The 17,120-nt window shown below is 35.3% G+C and overlaps 1 protein-coding gene across 1 annotated transcript in view; it reads left to right on the plus strand.

Moving 5' to 3' along the window:
* Nucleotides 1-10,055: 10,055 nt before the first annotated feature.
* The window catches only part of LOC145671754 (alpha-amylase-related protein-like), an 80,685-nt gene continuing 73,620 nt past the window's right edge, over nucleotides 10,056-17,120 (plus strand). Inside the window, exons 1-2 of the mRNA XM_081740960.1 lie at nucleotides 10,056-10,229; nucleotides 14,004-14,149. Coding sequence (XP_081597086.1) covers nucleotides 10,056-10,229; nucleotides 14,004-14,149 — 320 coding nt within the window. The remainder of the gene's footprint in view (nucleotides 10,230-14,003; nucleotides 14,150-17,120) is intronic.

Below are 17,120 nucleotides of genomic sequence, written 5' to 3' on the forward strand. Positions count from 1 at the left end.
TTGCCCTCATGAGGGCAGCCCTCACCCTCACCTCACCCTTATTTTAGTAGTTGAGGGTGAGGGCGTTGGAGGGTGAGGGCGATAAAGTAATTGAGGGTGAGTGTGAGGGCGTCAATGGAGGGTGAGTGTGACGACGTCAATGGAGGGTGATGTGTGAGGGAGGGTGAGTGTGAGGACGTCAATGGAGGGTGAGTGTGAGGGAGGGTGAGGGTAGGGCGTCAATGGAGGGTGAGTGTGATAGAGGGTGAGGGGCGTCAATTGAGGGTGAGGGTGAGGGAGGGTTAGGAAAAATGACCATCTCTGTACTCGTACAGAAAACAGATGACGATCATCAGCTATTCGGAGCTCCGTGACTAATAACCACAAAGAAAACAGATTACAATCCAGTGTTACCAGAACAGTCAGTTGGAAAAGCAGGAGATTCCAAGATTAAAAAAAAAAAACAAAAACAAAAAAAAAAAAAAAAAAACAGGAGAAAGCAGTAGACACATACATTGGTGGCGTTTGAATGTAAATCCGGAGAGGAGGGGGAAATAAAATTTGCCATTAAGGGCGCAGTAGTCAAAACAAGCAGTCCAGAATTCATTTCCGATGAACTACGTTGAGCAAATGAAAGGGAAAAGTCCCGATTTATATTAATATTATTTGATACGTGTGTGAAGTAAAACGTAGTGAAAGAGTAAAGTGGACTGGGAAAATGTCTTTTCATGCACGTAGCGATAACGTAGCTATATGGTACAGCCACACGTGATCGTGGCGTAAGACGATTTCTTGCTGACGATCGTGGAGAAATGATATAAGACACTCTTCCAACCCAAGTTCCAATCTAAACAACACTTACTTGTAAATCTTACTGAAACTCAAAAAAAACGCTAACCATAATGCATATAGAAGATGACGTACAGTTGTATTCTTTGGATTCATATTATATACAATAAAACTCTATAACTATTTGCGCCACAGAGCTTTGTGTATTATAACAGAGAAATTTCCTTTTTTTATGTGAGGAAACATTGAAAATTCAATATTAATAATAATATATTTCTTCAACTTCTCGAAGTAAGGAAAAAGCAGGCGATTGTTCACTTTTCATTTTCTCTCGCAGTAGATCAGTAGAACGGAGAAAAAGCAGGAGATCTCCTGTAAAATAAGTAGATCTGGCAACACTGTTACAATCGTGTAACGATCAGTGCTGCCAAGTAAATATTCCAACCTCCCATTCGTCCTTAATATACGCATTTTAATCAAAGCAACGTGATAAAAAGCCGAGTTCGAGATGGATGGTTCATTTTAAACAATTCAACCGTTTTCCCGCGATTCAATTTCATACAAGACCACTTTCATTTTTATACATTAGCTTACGTTGAGTTGAGTTGATTTTTTAGTTTAACGTCCCGTTCAGCAGCGAGGTTAGATGTAACGTGGACCTACTTACTAACGTGGAATCCGAACCAAGCGACCTCCCACCGGGAATCGAGTTCGGGTATTCCGCGCGAAAGGCGAGTACGCTAACCACTTAGACATTAGAATACATGTAAATGTTAACAAAACCCAATGAAGTACAACCTACTTGTATTGGGAATAAATTAGTAACCAAGATATAGGCCTAGCTTTAAGTGCACCAATAAGGAGGTGAATGCGTAATGAAGATACTTCTTAAGACAAGAACCTGAATTGAAATAGTGATGATATAATAATGTTGTTTATGATAAGAAACTATAACGGTAGTTTTAGTGATAAAATGTATTGATTCACAATGAAACTTTAATACATAACAAAGAAATGTACGCTCAAGATATCAAGTAAATTCAGTAATAACATAGTTATGACAAAATTATAAGATAATATAAGTGCAACTGTGTTAATGACAAGCAAAGCTGAGAAAATTAGTCATCATTCTTCTAGAGGTGTTATTTTCTTTCCTTATGCAATTCTATATCCTTATGCAAGTTTCTTCTATAATAATTTGTGATATTTCCACATTTAATTATATGATACCAAAGTAACTGAAGATGTGTAGTTACAACACTGGAAATTGTTTGTTTTAATAGGTGTTATGTTGTGTTATTACGATATCCCAAGTATTCATTCATTAGTACTGTCATCAGAAAGAAAAATGAGAATCACACTTCTACGTGTGGGGGAAATATATATATATATATATATATATATATATATATATATATATATATATATATATATATAAGAGCAGAGAATAGTAATTCCTCAAGGGTAAATCCATAAACGAAATGCAAATCTACTTAAGTATGAACATATATAGTGTATAATGTGCTCTGTTGTAATTGAAACTTTAAATAGCAATAATAAACCTCACTTTCTCATGAACAGCAAACAAATTATCTCGTACGGACATGTTTAAAAGACATAAAAATTCGTTTTACTTGAAGTATTGTTTAACTGTTAGGAGCAGATATGTTATGAAAACACAAACAACAATACTAATGCAGATTCTATTTGTCATTTAACAGTATTTTCTTACGTATACTCCGTATAAACAAACACAGTGGAGTCCCGATAACCCGAACATCCGGTTAATCTGAACAGGTCCAGAAGGAAAATTTTATTTTATTTTTTGTGGGGAAAATATGCAGTTTTTAGGAAATTAATAACTAAAAGAATGAAAATCCGTGCATGTTTTCGTTGAAAACAAAGTAAACTTTTGTTAAATACAGTTTGTTTCTTTAAGGTTGCTGTAAAGGGACAAGTTTTGCCAACAGATGTCACTACAGTCTTCTCTCATGCATTTTTTACCTTTCACGAAAATTTATAATTTCTCTTACAAATTTGAACCTAGATACTTGAAATTTTTGAAGAAGGAACCTGATAACCTATCAAAGACAACGATCCGTACCGATTTCTTATTTTGATTTTCTTCGTTGTTGAAAGAGTTATATTGGTAAGGATTTGGATAACCCTTTCAACAAACAAACCATTTCAATAATGAAGAAAATTCAAAATAAAAAAAATCGGCACAAATTGTTGTCTTCGATAGGTTATGAAGTTCCTTCTCTAAAAATTTGAAATCTCTAGTTTGAAATTTGTAAGAGAAATCGTGAAGTTTCGAGAAAGGTAAAAAATACATGAGAGAGAGATACGAAGACTGTAGTGACATCTATCGGCAAAACTTGTCCCTTTAAACTAACCTTAATGCCTGTATTTAGGCCTTAAGCCAGATTACGACAATTACACAAAGTTTGAAATAGAATACAATACGTACTGTACGATATTGAAACTTATAGGTTTAATATGAGTGAAATACAGTAACGTAGTAGAATAAGTACGTACTGTACTGTAACATAAAACTGAACGTACAATACTGGTAGTGTATAGTACTAGTATCCACCATAGTACCATATTCGCATACTAATATTACTTGCTACAAGACATAAATTCAGTTATTGTCTTTTGTCGAAGCGAAGAGAGTTTATTCGAAAAATAAAGGCATCAAGTTTTGCCAACATTTTAAATATTTTTCCAGTACAGTACATAAACTATAGTCAAAAAACGTGTTTTAGAATACTAGACACTATGTATTACAACATAATATGCTCGTTCGCCCGCTTCAAAGCACGATTTTACTGTTATTCCAGCTAATCCGAGCAATCACGTAATCCGAACAGGGTTCGGTCCCAATTAGTTCGAATTAGCGGGACTCCACTGTACTCTGTTCCTGATGTATGAAAAGAATGTCAGTTACCGAACAACATACATTTTTACTGGCACAAAAAAAATCCTTTTGCTGAACTTCCTCGTAAACTACTCATAAGAATGTATCCTCAAGCGTCTCATTTTCTTTTCGCTGGATGTAATTTATTCTTCGATGTATATCACATCCTTGAACAACATTTTAATTAAATATAATTAAAGTTTAAAAGTTAATGATGTTTAGGGCTACATTTCATTAACAATGTTATGTACCGTCATTTTGCTAGCATCGTGTTAAAGAGGTTGATGATAGCATGTTTTACTATCAATGTCATTTAATTTAGTAGGAATGATTTCAAAGTTTTAACTGGAAATCCAGTCGAAAAACGACCTCTAGGAAGACCTAGGCGCAGATTTGAGATCAATATTAAGATGAATCTCTCAGAAATAAGAATACAAAGTAGAAACTGGATCCAGTTGGTTAAGGATAGAAGTCAATAGAGAGCTTTGGGGAGCTCAGGATTGAATCTCTGGGTTCCATTGGCCATAGAGTATATTAATTTTGTTTACCTAGAATATCCTTAATTTTATAGTTCAGCGTCGATTAAAAGTTACTTTCTTGTGTAAATTTTACTCCCGTCTAAGCACTAGTTTTATTTGCTGAGATTCATATGTATCGCTTTTATCTAAAATGTATCGCTGTACCCTATTTAATCCCATCTAAAATGTTAATATCGCACTTTCCGAAATGACTATGTATTGTGGGTTCCCGTTAATAAATGATTTTATTACAAACATCAATGAAACTAAGTATTAATTTAATTCTTGACTTGAATTATTAAACTGTTACACAATTTTCTTTAAAAATTACAGACAAAATATATGTAAATTAAGAGATACTGTACACAGAGTGTCACAAAAGAAATTTAACCCAAACTTTGATCGCGTATATTTTTTGAAGTAAGAATGCTAGAGACAAAATTTTTGTGACAAAAGCCTACGGAGGTATTTTGAGAATAAAACCAATGAGACAAATCGTAACATTGAATTTTAGTAATTGTTTCAATGACCACAAGTGTGATTTTTTTTTTTAAATGGAAATTGCTTAATTCAATAGCGAGGAATATATATAAAAGAATTAATCGCCGTAATTCTTAATGTAAATGTTTAGTACTTATCAATGTTTATCGATTGGGACACAAACTGCATGTTGTTTTGCAGCGTTGACAGTTGTAAAGGCTATTTTTTACGTATTCGAGAAAACTAAAGTAAAATAGCGCATTCTCGCAACAATATTAACGGATTTTCCGATTATGAAATTGAAAATCTTTCTTCGCTAATTTTGACATTTCTTATGAGTATACACTTCATATACTGAACATTTAACAGGTTTGTTCTTTTGAAACTTTCAACTTTTGATTCTTTTCGAAAGTTTGACCAAGTGCGAACCAGGCCCGTATCCAGGGGGTCTAGGGGGACCGGGTTCCCCCTAAATTTTTACTGGCCCCCTCTAAAATTTTCACGGTAGGTTTGCAAATGAACTATAATATGGGATGAACTAATATTTTTTGGATCGCCCCCCCCCCCTAACTTCCACCGGGCGCCCTCTACATTTTCGGGCTGGGTACGGGCCTGGTCCGAACCCAAAATTTGATAGCTGTAGCTCGAGAACGAAATATTTCCAGAGATCTAAGTCAAATCTAGGCGGTCAAGTTTTATCTTCATGTATTGTGTTAACGAGACGTGAAATGTCTCGTCTCATACGGATTCTTGTCTTAAAAAAAAAAAAAAAGTGGGCGAGATCATTTTCAAATTCGAGACGAAACAAGAAGCATTACAATTCTCGTCTTGTTTTTTGAGACGATAAGCAAAACAAACTGAGAAATTTCTTTCGTCTCGTGGACAACAGTGGTTCACGGCTGCTGTCCTAAGAAGACATTTGAAATATGTAGCTCACCGAGTAGATGCTACAGAAATGAGTGGGAAACGAGCTCGACGTCGGCCAAAGAAGAAGTGAGGACAGGTGTTGCCACAGTTCTAGCTCTGGAGTGGGCTGAAAAAATAGTAGCAAATTGAAACAAAACAGGGCTGAATTCATTTTTGTCAAAAAAGTAAAATATTTTTTGCCCACGTATGAACATCCCTGATCTAACTTTAGGCCTATACATAATGTTTGTTACAACGCGTCGATATAGATCTCTAAAACAGGGTGTCTACTAAAATTCCAAAATGAAATTTCGTCACTTTTTCGTGACCTTTTCTTCACCAAATCATAAAATTTCCTAACATTTTCAAGAGCAAATTTGGGTGCGAATTAGGCCGAATTTTCATCTATGTGATAGAAACGTACTTTGCTTGCTATTTGGTAGCGTCTAAAGTCAACCATAGACATTTTTGGTGATGAATTTTGACATTTTATAGAACGAAATTTTCCAATTTGTACTTACATTTGTACAGTTTTTTAAAAAAATCGTGACCCAAAAGCTAAATTCCGTGACTTTTTCGTGACTTTCATGACTGTTTTCTGATTTCGTGACTTTTTCGTGATATTCGTGACTTTCGTGACCAATAGACACCCTGTAAAACGCAGAAATATTTGGGTATTTTTATATTCGTCAATATGGCGTCAGTAGTAAACAACTTAGCTTGGTAAACCGGCAACTACGTCAATGTATTTTTTCGTGCTATACCATGCCGTTGGGGGAAAAGGACAGGGCGCCTAAGTAAGGGGGCGCAAAATTCGGAAGGAAGAAAAAGAATATATATAATTGAAGGAAAAAGTAAGAAAAAGTGCTCAAAATCGAGGAAAACCAGGGTTTATTTATTTATTTTTTTTAAATATTACCCTTCGCGCAAACCATAGTCTATCGACCACAGTCATATGTACGGGGACGCCATTGTATATTCTCGCCCAGACGCTAATTTTCCACGGTACGGCCCTGGTGCTATTATTGTTTTGATGTAGAATCTTTTCAACAACAAGTAAATTATAGACTTACTTCAGCACCAGCTGGTCTTCTTCAGAATATGCAGCACTTGGTTCAACGTGTGTGTGTATTTTTTTTTTAAAAAAAAGAGAAAAACAAGAAAAGATTTCAAGATAAAATTTCCACCACACTGGTTCTTTCTCGTCTCCTTTCTAATGCGCCCATCTAGCGTCATTTGTTTCCCAGTATAGTTCGAATTACGAATTTTCCACACAAAGTTTTTTTTTTTTTTTTTACCGTTATACGGTGCAACGTCACAGAATGAACGTTCACCAGAATTTCTTAAGAGTCCAACACAGTATGAGTAACGTGAACTTTTGAAAATGTGACAATATTTGTTAAATAGTGCTGAATTGGGTAGAAATATACCAACTTTTTCACAAAAGGGGCTGAAAATGCCAGCGTGGTACCAACGGGACGGTGAATGACAAAGAGAGCTGAATCTGGTATAATTGTACCAAGTGTGGCAACACTGAGTGCGGAGATTATGTTAAGAACGATATGATGCGCAGTGTGGTGTCACAGCGGATATGACACAAGATAATCGCGCCATAGACGCACGCACTTACATGGCCAACATGTATGAAAGGTTTCTTTCATCATGCATCTTGAAAGAATTTTTTGCCCACACACGTACCAACATGCTATCCGACTTACTGAAAGTAGTTTGAGAAATGTGGAGACCATTCATCTTCAACGACCCTGGCATGCGACGGAGGAGAGAGTCACGTGATTTCTTCCGCTGTCGTGATTGGCGGACCTAAATATAAAACAGCCACCTTGCATGAACGAGCCCATACACGGTAAACATGCATGCAGAACGGCAAAAACATCAAGCATGTTTTCAGAAGATTTTGAAAACTTTCAACATGAATGAACGAGGCCATACACGATCAACTTGCCTGTGGTTTTATCATTTTTCATGCAAGTCGGGCTGTTTCTTCAGGCATGTGTTTACGTGTATGGGCCCCTATAGAAACAGGCGGAGGACAGTGGTCTTGGAAAGCTGACCCCAGCTAACTGAAAAGAATGTTTAGAAACAGGGTTGCCAAACTCCAGACTCGCGATGATGCCAAACACAGGTCTTAATTATGCTAGATTTTTGTAAATTATGCCAGATTTTCAAATTATCCTTCCTAACTAATTTTAAAGACCCGCCCCTACTTATCTTCATTATTTTAATGAAGTGTTTCAACTGTATTCATGTACAAAGCTAATATGACGCTGTCAGGAATGATAATGAAATAAATTGGTAAAAATGGTACATTATAGGGGAGGAAGGTTGAATTTATATTTTATGAATGGATAACATTTTAAGAAACATATGCACAATATGCCGCTTCCTACACAGCCCTGAAGCATTTCTTTTATTGTATTACTAGCTGTCCCCCTGATGCTCATATCCCTCCCCTCTCAAGTTTTAAATTGAAAGGGACTGAAACATCCTAAATAATCACACATTCAGGTCTCAGTTTGCAGTAATAAAACTATGGGTAAGTAAGTTTTGTTTTGTATAGTCACGTTTTGCTATTTTTGAACATTTCTCTGAATTCAACAACAAGTTACAATCACGGAAATACTGACTAATTTCATTGCTCCAACCATCGCTTCAACTAAGAAGAATAATTCCAGACAGTTCTTGAACCATCGTTCGTTCTTTTTCTGTTCACCAGAGGGAAGAATGAAATTATGCTAGATTTGGCCAAGATGCTAAAGTCAAGATGTTAGATGCTAAATGCATGTGAATTATGCTAGATCTAGGACCAAGATGCTAGATATTTCTTCACTGTTTAGAAGAAGTATCTTGTTCTTCAGTTGCCAACTCGAAGATTGGTTTGGAGCAGCTCTTGAGGTATCGCGATCTTCTGCCAACCTCTTCCTGGCCAAATAGTTGGGACAGCAAGTCCTCATTCTATAAAGACTATATACATTTATAAACTAATTGTAAAAGCATAATGAAGAGCATTTATCAACACTAAAGAGTACGCAAGTTCTTACGCAATATAGTATACTTTGAAAACAAATGTGGTTTTAAGTGCTTCCTTCGCGGATCTCTCGGTGCAGAATCATTCTGATAACTTCTTGATGAAATAAAGAAAATCAGAGAATAAATTTTGTACCCATACATAATTTTACAAAACAAAGTTGACAAGAAACAAATCTTGGAAATTGAGACGAGACAAGAATTCGTCGAAATTTTCCGAGACAAGACAAGGAACTCTTATTACTTTTCTTGTCTCGTCTCTTAGACAACGCTACCTTTACGCCAAGGTTAGTGAAGATCGGGTAAACTGAATGAAGATTGCATACGAAATAACATGTCCTTGAGATTATTATTACTATTTTAGGAAAAATAATGTATTGAGGACTTTGAATAAGTCCGAACCATTCTCTTGTCGTAGTCTGGAGCTCCTGGGTTTGATTCAATTGACCATTATCTTGACTGACATTTTTCCAGACCCCTTTTAACCCCCAGCACATAACGTGCTTATATCTTTAAATACAGTCCCTGGTCGATACAGTTCTCTCCCTTAAGAGGCCTAAGCACTACAAAATTTAAATACCAGTAATTTTACATTACTTCCTCAAACAGATAAAAGATAATCGAAATGTGGGTCAGAGCGCGCTAGACAATATTATTTTGCATAAGGTACCATTATCACGGGTCCCTCAGTAGCTTTCCGTTTCCAGCCATTTAGAAACGCGGAAATAAATATCGATTTTCTAAATGGCTGGAAGTCGGAAGCAGATAAGTGACTGGTGATAACGGTATCTCATATAAAATAAGCGAGGTCTTGTTCCACTTTTCGATTATCTTTTATCTATTTGAAGATATCACACAATTACTATAAAATTAGCGGTATTTTAATTTCTCCGTAATGGGGCTTGTTAAACACAGTCCTTCTATTTCATTATCATTGATCTCTAAATATTCTATGTGATTTTTTTTTTTCATGCTGCTCCCAATATTTGTTGAATAAATAAATGATGTTCACAACATAGGTGTTTGAAACTAGCGACAATGTTACGAACATCTGCTAATACTCTGTAACCAATAACGAAACAACACTTTATTACATATTGGCACAGATGCAGCATGTGCGAATGTCATTGTAAAAAAAATATTGTCAAAAGAAAATTCTGCAGTCTCTGTAATTATAAGACAATTATCTTCTTTATGTGAAAAATAAGAAATGGAATTGCGGTAAAACGAGGTTTAGCATAGTAACAAGTGTACATAATGCCTATTGATTCAGCAAAGTGCATATTGATTCAGAACTTTTCACACATTTCAATATCTCTACTAATATTTATGATTAACGGACTTGATCAGATGCATTGCATATGTTCTTCACATATTTGTCTTACAGAAATTTAGCTGTCAATAATTCAAAATCATTTATGAGTATGAGATTTCTTATAGCTCTAATACTGTTAGTGCTGAGTGGAAAATCGCAGAAAACTCCTCCAAACAATAATACAAAGCCTATTGTTCATCTGTTTGAATGGAGATGGCAGGACATTGCGGAAGAATGCGAAAGATTTCTGGCACCCTATGACTTTGAAGGTGTGCAGGTAGGACTAAAATAGTTGCCTCTGTAAAGTTAACTTCCAAAAGTTATTTTAGTGACATTTTTCAGTAAAGAAAAGTTTACATGTACATAAACGTTTGCAATAAATAATAATAATAATAATCAATAAGTTATTTGTGGACCTTAAAATCGCAGAAAACTACTACAATATTACTATACTATGAAAGGTAACCAAGAAAGTTCTGTTACTTTTTATGGAGGTCTGTGTTGAATTGGCCCTCACACCGTGAGTTGAATGCGAATGGAGAAAAAGCGAAGGTCAGTTGTTGGTGTGGGCATATTCAACATACTTCCTTGCTGTGGCACTTCAGTTACACCGTGAACTTGCGTAAGGGCAGAGTGAACATGGGTCCTCCACAGAGCGTCAAAAAGGGCATACATGCTGTACGAGTTCATTCTGGAGTCAAACGCAGCTGCAGCGGGGAAGAAGATATGTCTGGCCTTTAATGAGGTGTCGTAACTACGCGGACACTGCAGCGGTGGTTTAATCAAGTTTAAGAACGATGACCAAACACTCGGAAACGCACCGTGTGCCGTAAGAACAACACACACACACACACACACACACACACACACATATATATATATATATATATATATATATATATATATATATATATATATATATATATATATATATATATATATATATATACAAAATGAAGATCTTCAGACAGCAATTGAGGCGAACAGTGGCCAGACATGTGAGAAACTGGAACTACAATTCAGGGTGAGTATAGAAACCATTCGGCAGCATCTCCGTCAACTTGAGAAGTACCACAAGTTGGGTTGATTGGGTTCCACATGATTTGACTTCGGGTTAGAAGGAAACGCGAGCAGATATCTGTATTTCTTTGTTGTCTGTTCTGAGGAAGGAGCTATTTCTGGACAAGGTGTTGACGTGTGATGAGAAATGGGTTTTGTATGCAACTCCACGACGCCTTCATTATTGGTTGGCATTTCATGAACCGGTTCCAAAACAGCCGAAACCAGCACTGCACCAGAAGAAGTTCCTCCTACGTGTTTGGTGGACTGCTCGCGGCATCGTCCATTGGGAACTGTTACCATCTGATCAGAGCATCAATGTAGTTGTATGCTGTCAGAAGTTGAGCCATGTTCAAGAAAAACTCAAAACACTTGGAGCAACACTTCTGAATCGCAAAGGGGTCCTCCTGTTACAGGACGACGCTAAGCCCCACGTGGCTAGGATGACCCGGGACACCATTCTACTCCTTGGATGGGAAACACTATTTCATCCACCATACTCTTCGGACACTGCATCGTCCGATTATCACCTGTTCCATTTCTTGGACAATCACCTTAAAGGACACCAGTTCAAATCCTTAGTAGAGGAGCAATATGAACTTGATACCTTCTTCGCTTCACGGCCCACCAAACTTTACCGCAATGGAATCTAGGACCTTCCAGAACGTTGGCAGAAAGTCGTCGATGCTGATAGGGACTATTTTTTATCTTCCATGTACGTCGTAGATGACATATCGATTTTCGAAGGTGGTGGGTGAAAAAACAATATAATTTTTTTTGATTACCTTTATATGTTAGAAGTTAGCCCTTTCCCCCGGTCTACTGGCTAGCGCAGTGTATCAGGTTGGATTCTCGCGGAAACCTTTAACACGTAATGACGGTCTGGATTCCTTAAAGTACAAGAACACGTTTCATTTAACCTCGGTACTGGAAAGGGACTCTTATTTGAAACTAACCAACGAAACCTTCGTCACAAATTGTTCTAAAACACGAAGAGAGTACTTAGTTCCTTGATTCTAAAGACCAGTAACACTTACTTCATCGGACGACACGCTTCAGCCGGTTGACATCTCTCTGCACTGCATTCAGAAACTGGATGACTGCTCCTTAATCCGATCTGGACGAATTTGGGATAGTGAATGTCATGGTTCAAATCTTATTCCTGCAAAGACAGGAAACGTTTCACAATGATCACTACATTAAATGCTACAAGCATACACATCATTACAACAATGCAATCCTATGTCTTCAACTTGTCCTACTAAGAGTATCGAATGGGTTTTATTTGTTCACTCCTTATACAAAATTTTATAAAGTCAAAATGCACAGAAGAATAACCTTAATACGTAGAACATGTTTAATGCTTTATTTCTTTGTCTTATTTGATATAATGGCCCTTTCTTTGTCACTTCCTCTTACATACTTTGAATTAAAACTATATTGAATCGTTTGGTCTAATTTTTGTTTCGCCAAACCAATTATCACATTTAATTATGACAGATACAGTAACTGGTAAGATTTCAATCTGCTGTTTTAGGCGTAATAAGAAATTTGTTTCACCTGAAATAGTGAATAATAAAAAAATGCATAAATGGACAAAAATTATACTGAAAATGAGTTCGTCGCTTAGCAGTTCTGGCCCTTGTTCCTCGTGATGGTATGCTTAAAGGATGTACACTTTTATGTGCAAAAACTGTTTTCTGTTTTAAGCTGGCTTTAGAAAAAACATTTGACCTGTATGTATCTACGTTTGCGATTATATATCAAGAACCATTTGAGCATATTTTGCTGTAGTTTTCACTAGTATAATAGGCTATTTCCAAAGAAGGTTTTTACGTGCAAAATATTTTTAAAATTTTGATAATTAATTAATTATTACTTGTAATTAGTTGTTTGTTTCAAAGACAGAGTGAACTTGTTCCACTTAAATTCATAATTGATTTACTTGAATAATAATTCAAAGATAAATGATTGATTAGTCAATAATTATTACTGCATTAGAATTATTGTTTATAGTATTATTGTCCACTTGTATAATTATTTGTAATTATTGATTCAATGATTGGTTTATTTGAATAGTAAAAATTCCAATAGTTGTACAATTATTGTAAGAATATTTTTCTTCTTTTCAAACTCTTTCTCTTTACGGAATTCTTACTTCAACAATGTCTGGTTTACGTAAATAATTTATTAAAGGAATTATTGGTTTATTTAAACTATAACTCAAAGAATTATTGACCCATTTCAATAATAATTGGATGCATTGTTGTTTATTTCTATACTAATTCAAATATTTGCTGTATTATATTAAAATTATTCTAATAATTAATTATTTGATAAAGGAATGAATAGTTTGAACCAAGGATATTATAAAATAGAGAATCTGCGTATACAAAAAAAATCGTGAACCCACCCATACTTCACAGTTTCGCCACACCCACTCTATCCGCCAGGCAAACTAAGATCGCAATGTTTTGAGACAACATTCATGGTGGAAACGAGAGTAGCCAATCAGACGTGCCGATTCTCAGTTGGTTTTTGGTTTTATTGAGTTAATAGGATGAAGAATCATATGTGCAGATCCTCTATTTTATAACATCCTTAGTTTGATCACTTTAACCTAATATACTTTTCGTAATAGATGAATGACGAAATTCACAAACTTTATTGATAGAATATTCAAATACGTCATTATTCAAATTTTACCAGAGATGCTTTTAAGAACTTCTTTTTCATTACTTAAAAAGAGGACTATCATACCTAGGTAAACCATAAATGCAAAGCTTGATTTTAGTTATCTCCTTTTTCTTCTGTTACTATTTTGAGTTGAATGAATCTGTGATACAGAAAGTGAATTCCCTGTTCTCGTTTAAAAGTGTCTTTTATTTGGTTAATTTGTTAGGATGTTATTAATAATAGAAAAATATACGTGGTATATGCTCACTTTTGGTTGTAACTGTACAATATATTTTTAAAAAAATCTTTTATGCAGATCTCTCCTCCAAGTGAAAATGTAATCCTTGAAACTAGGCCCTGGTATGAGCGTTATCAACCTATTTCTTATAACTTAGTAACCAGGTCAGGCAATGAGCAAGAATTTCAGGACATGGTGAAAAGGTGCAATGCTGTGGATGTCAGGTAAGTAGTGGTAAAATTTGGGTTGCACAAAAATTATAACATAGAACTTCGAAAGATAATTATTTATTATTTCAAATAAACAAATATTTTTGAATAAACTTTTCTAGAAGAAGAAGTTCATTGACAACTATTGTCTTCAGTGTTCGAGAAATCAGGTTTCTCAGAACATAGTATGAAATCTATGGAATCTATGTCATGCAGTTTGAGACAGTATTGAGATGTTAATACAGATTCATCTAAATATACATGTTTACGAGTTGTGCAGTATCAAGACAAAGTATTGCAGAAGATGAAGTTCATCATCAAACGTATTTCTGTCAATGACGCAACTTACTCCTCTAAAATCCATTGTATTGGTATTATACACAGTAAATATGGTTGTGTTAATTCAACTCAATTTTAACACAGGGCAGTAGTTCCAGCGTGACTACAACTATGCGGTGTTAGTTCAACACAGACCCGTGGTGTTAGTGTTTAACACAGGGGGTGTGTTACGTTTTTAGCACACAACCTGTATTGAGCGGTGTTAAATTCGGATGTGTTAGTATTTTCGGTGTTGATTCGACACCGTGTCAGGGTCGATAGTGTGGGAAAAAGTGTTGAGTGTTACTTGTGGCGGTGTTGCACCAACACGAAGAAAGTAACACAGTGTTTTAATTATTTTGTGTTAATATTACACTATGTCAAATATCAATATAACACAGTCCCTGTGTTACTTCTACATCATTTTCTTATTATTTCAACACAATCTGTGTCATAATTCAAGGTGAAAGTCGTATAAGTAACACCGTTTTGGTGTTAATTCAACACTCCCAGTGTTAAAATTCAAGGTCAGACGATCAGATTAACACTGTTTTTGGCGTTAGTTCGACTCCACTTCTGTGTTACTACGACACCTATTTCGGTGTTGAATAACTCCGTGTGTGGTGTTGATGTAAACCATATGTTGGAAAATGATGTGGTGTGCATGCTTACGCTTACTGAAGATTCTAATTTTAAAATAAGAATTTTAAACTAGAGAACACTTCATATTAAAAATCTTCATGAAAATTTTTGCCGTCCTCTCCAACATTTATTATGAAGTATTTATTTCTTGATGGTGCGAAACACAATCTTCACCAACGTCTTGTTCAAGAATGATAGGAAACTCTTACCTTATAATATGTTTGCCTCTTACTCGTGATCCTACTTGTTTTCCGCCATTTTTGGTGAGCTCTAGTGCAGTGTAGAAGTGACACAGTAATACAACGTTGTTTCTCGCTGTTCACATATTTCTTCAGAGACACTACGTAAAACAATTGAAAAAACATCGCGCGGTTTGCATGTTGAAATTTTGCGTATACCTGGATTTGTTTAAGTATTTCTTTCTACTGTGTTTGTCTGTAGCTTCAATTCATAAGCCTTTATAGTTAGATGCCCAACATATTTGGCAATCACGCAGAAAACAACACCGAAGATTCTACATTTGTGTTAATTTAACATACAGGCTGTGTGTCATTTCAACTATCGGCATTTGGCACTCAACTCCAAATGGAGAGTGAGTTGTTCTAACCACCTGTTTGTGTTAATATTTTAACACAATCGTGTTAACACATAGGCATTTCGTTCGAATAACACAACGATTTTTTACAGTGTACTATTTGCAACTATGGAGATGTAGTTAAAATGTTTACTAATTCGTTTACTATTTCGTTTATATTTTGTTTTTTTTTTCTCGCCGCTAGAGTTAAGTACATTAGTTTTCAAACTTGAGCACATTTCTTTTCGTATTTACACTTTTAAGGTACTTTCAGCAGCTCATAACTCTGAAAGGAGACGTATTCAACTAGTGTTTAAGTCAAACCCTCCTACCTTCAATATGATATACAATATTACTTATAAAAGTGGTGTAGTATTTCTTTCTTGGAGCGTATCCATACCCCAAATGTATTTACATGCAAGGATTGACAAAATTAATGTTTCCTGAATTCTAAATTGTGTTCAGAAAACTTTTTCGTAACTTTAATATTGATTAAATAGATTGTGCTCTTAGTATAAAACAATAAACGGTGAAAGTTAAGTTTTGATTGATCTTTAATTAAAAGATTTACAATCCAGTGTTATAGGTACTACAGGGAATTTTCTGTGATTATTGGTGCATCTTTGACCTAGCTAGTACAAAGAGTTATACATTTTGGATAAATATTAGTATTTACATAAATGACCCGAAATATCACATGAAACTTATGGAAACTGAAATTAATTAAAGTGCATGGAACTGTCAGCGAAAGACCTCCGCATTTTCTGAATTTCTATAACAATATAAAAAATGCTGAACTTTGAAATCTGAATACCATTTCGCTCACTTCCAGCCTGTAGGACCTGTCGACGTCTTTCAGACTGAATGGTTGGCAAGACTAATTGATTTGATGAGACCAAACTGACCAGTGTGTCCAAAGAGATCCGAATCACTAGAATGAACGTTTTGAAGACAGTTTATATACACACATCAGTTTATGTCTTCACCTCTGCATTTTCCTGTTTTCATTTTCTATTTCAATACTTTCACTCTTGTTTATTATTTTAAAATCTCTGTCTTTCTAGGAAGTGAGCTTGGCTATTTTTTCTTTAAATACTAACTAATACTTTTGCAACAAATATTAAAAAGCTTAACATACGTACTTAAATTCGAATATGTGACACAAAGCTTCCACGGGATGCTCATTATTATGATAAGCAAGTCTCTTAAAGTAAGCGACCACCTACTCATAGCGATCACCTACTATTAAAATAGGGACACTATTCGATTAGAAGTTTTATTTTTATTAATTTAAGAAATCCGAAGTTTATTACTGTACTGAAGTAGGTTCGTCTACTTTGAAGTTATCTGAAAAGGAGATTGTATAGATCCTTACCTACTTTGTTGTTGATACTAGAGGTACGCGACGACTTGACGTCATGACAACGCCGAACACTTCAATCCTTCACGAAA

Source organism: Thermobia domestica, chromosome 15, assembly GCF_964235325.1.
Source record: "Thermobia domestica chromosome 15, izTheDome1.hap1.1, whole genome shotgun sequence".
Taxonomy (NCBI): Eukaryota; Metazoa; Arthropoda; class Insecta; order Zygentoma; family Lepismatidae; genus Thermobia; species Thermobia domestica.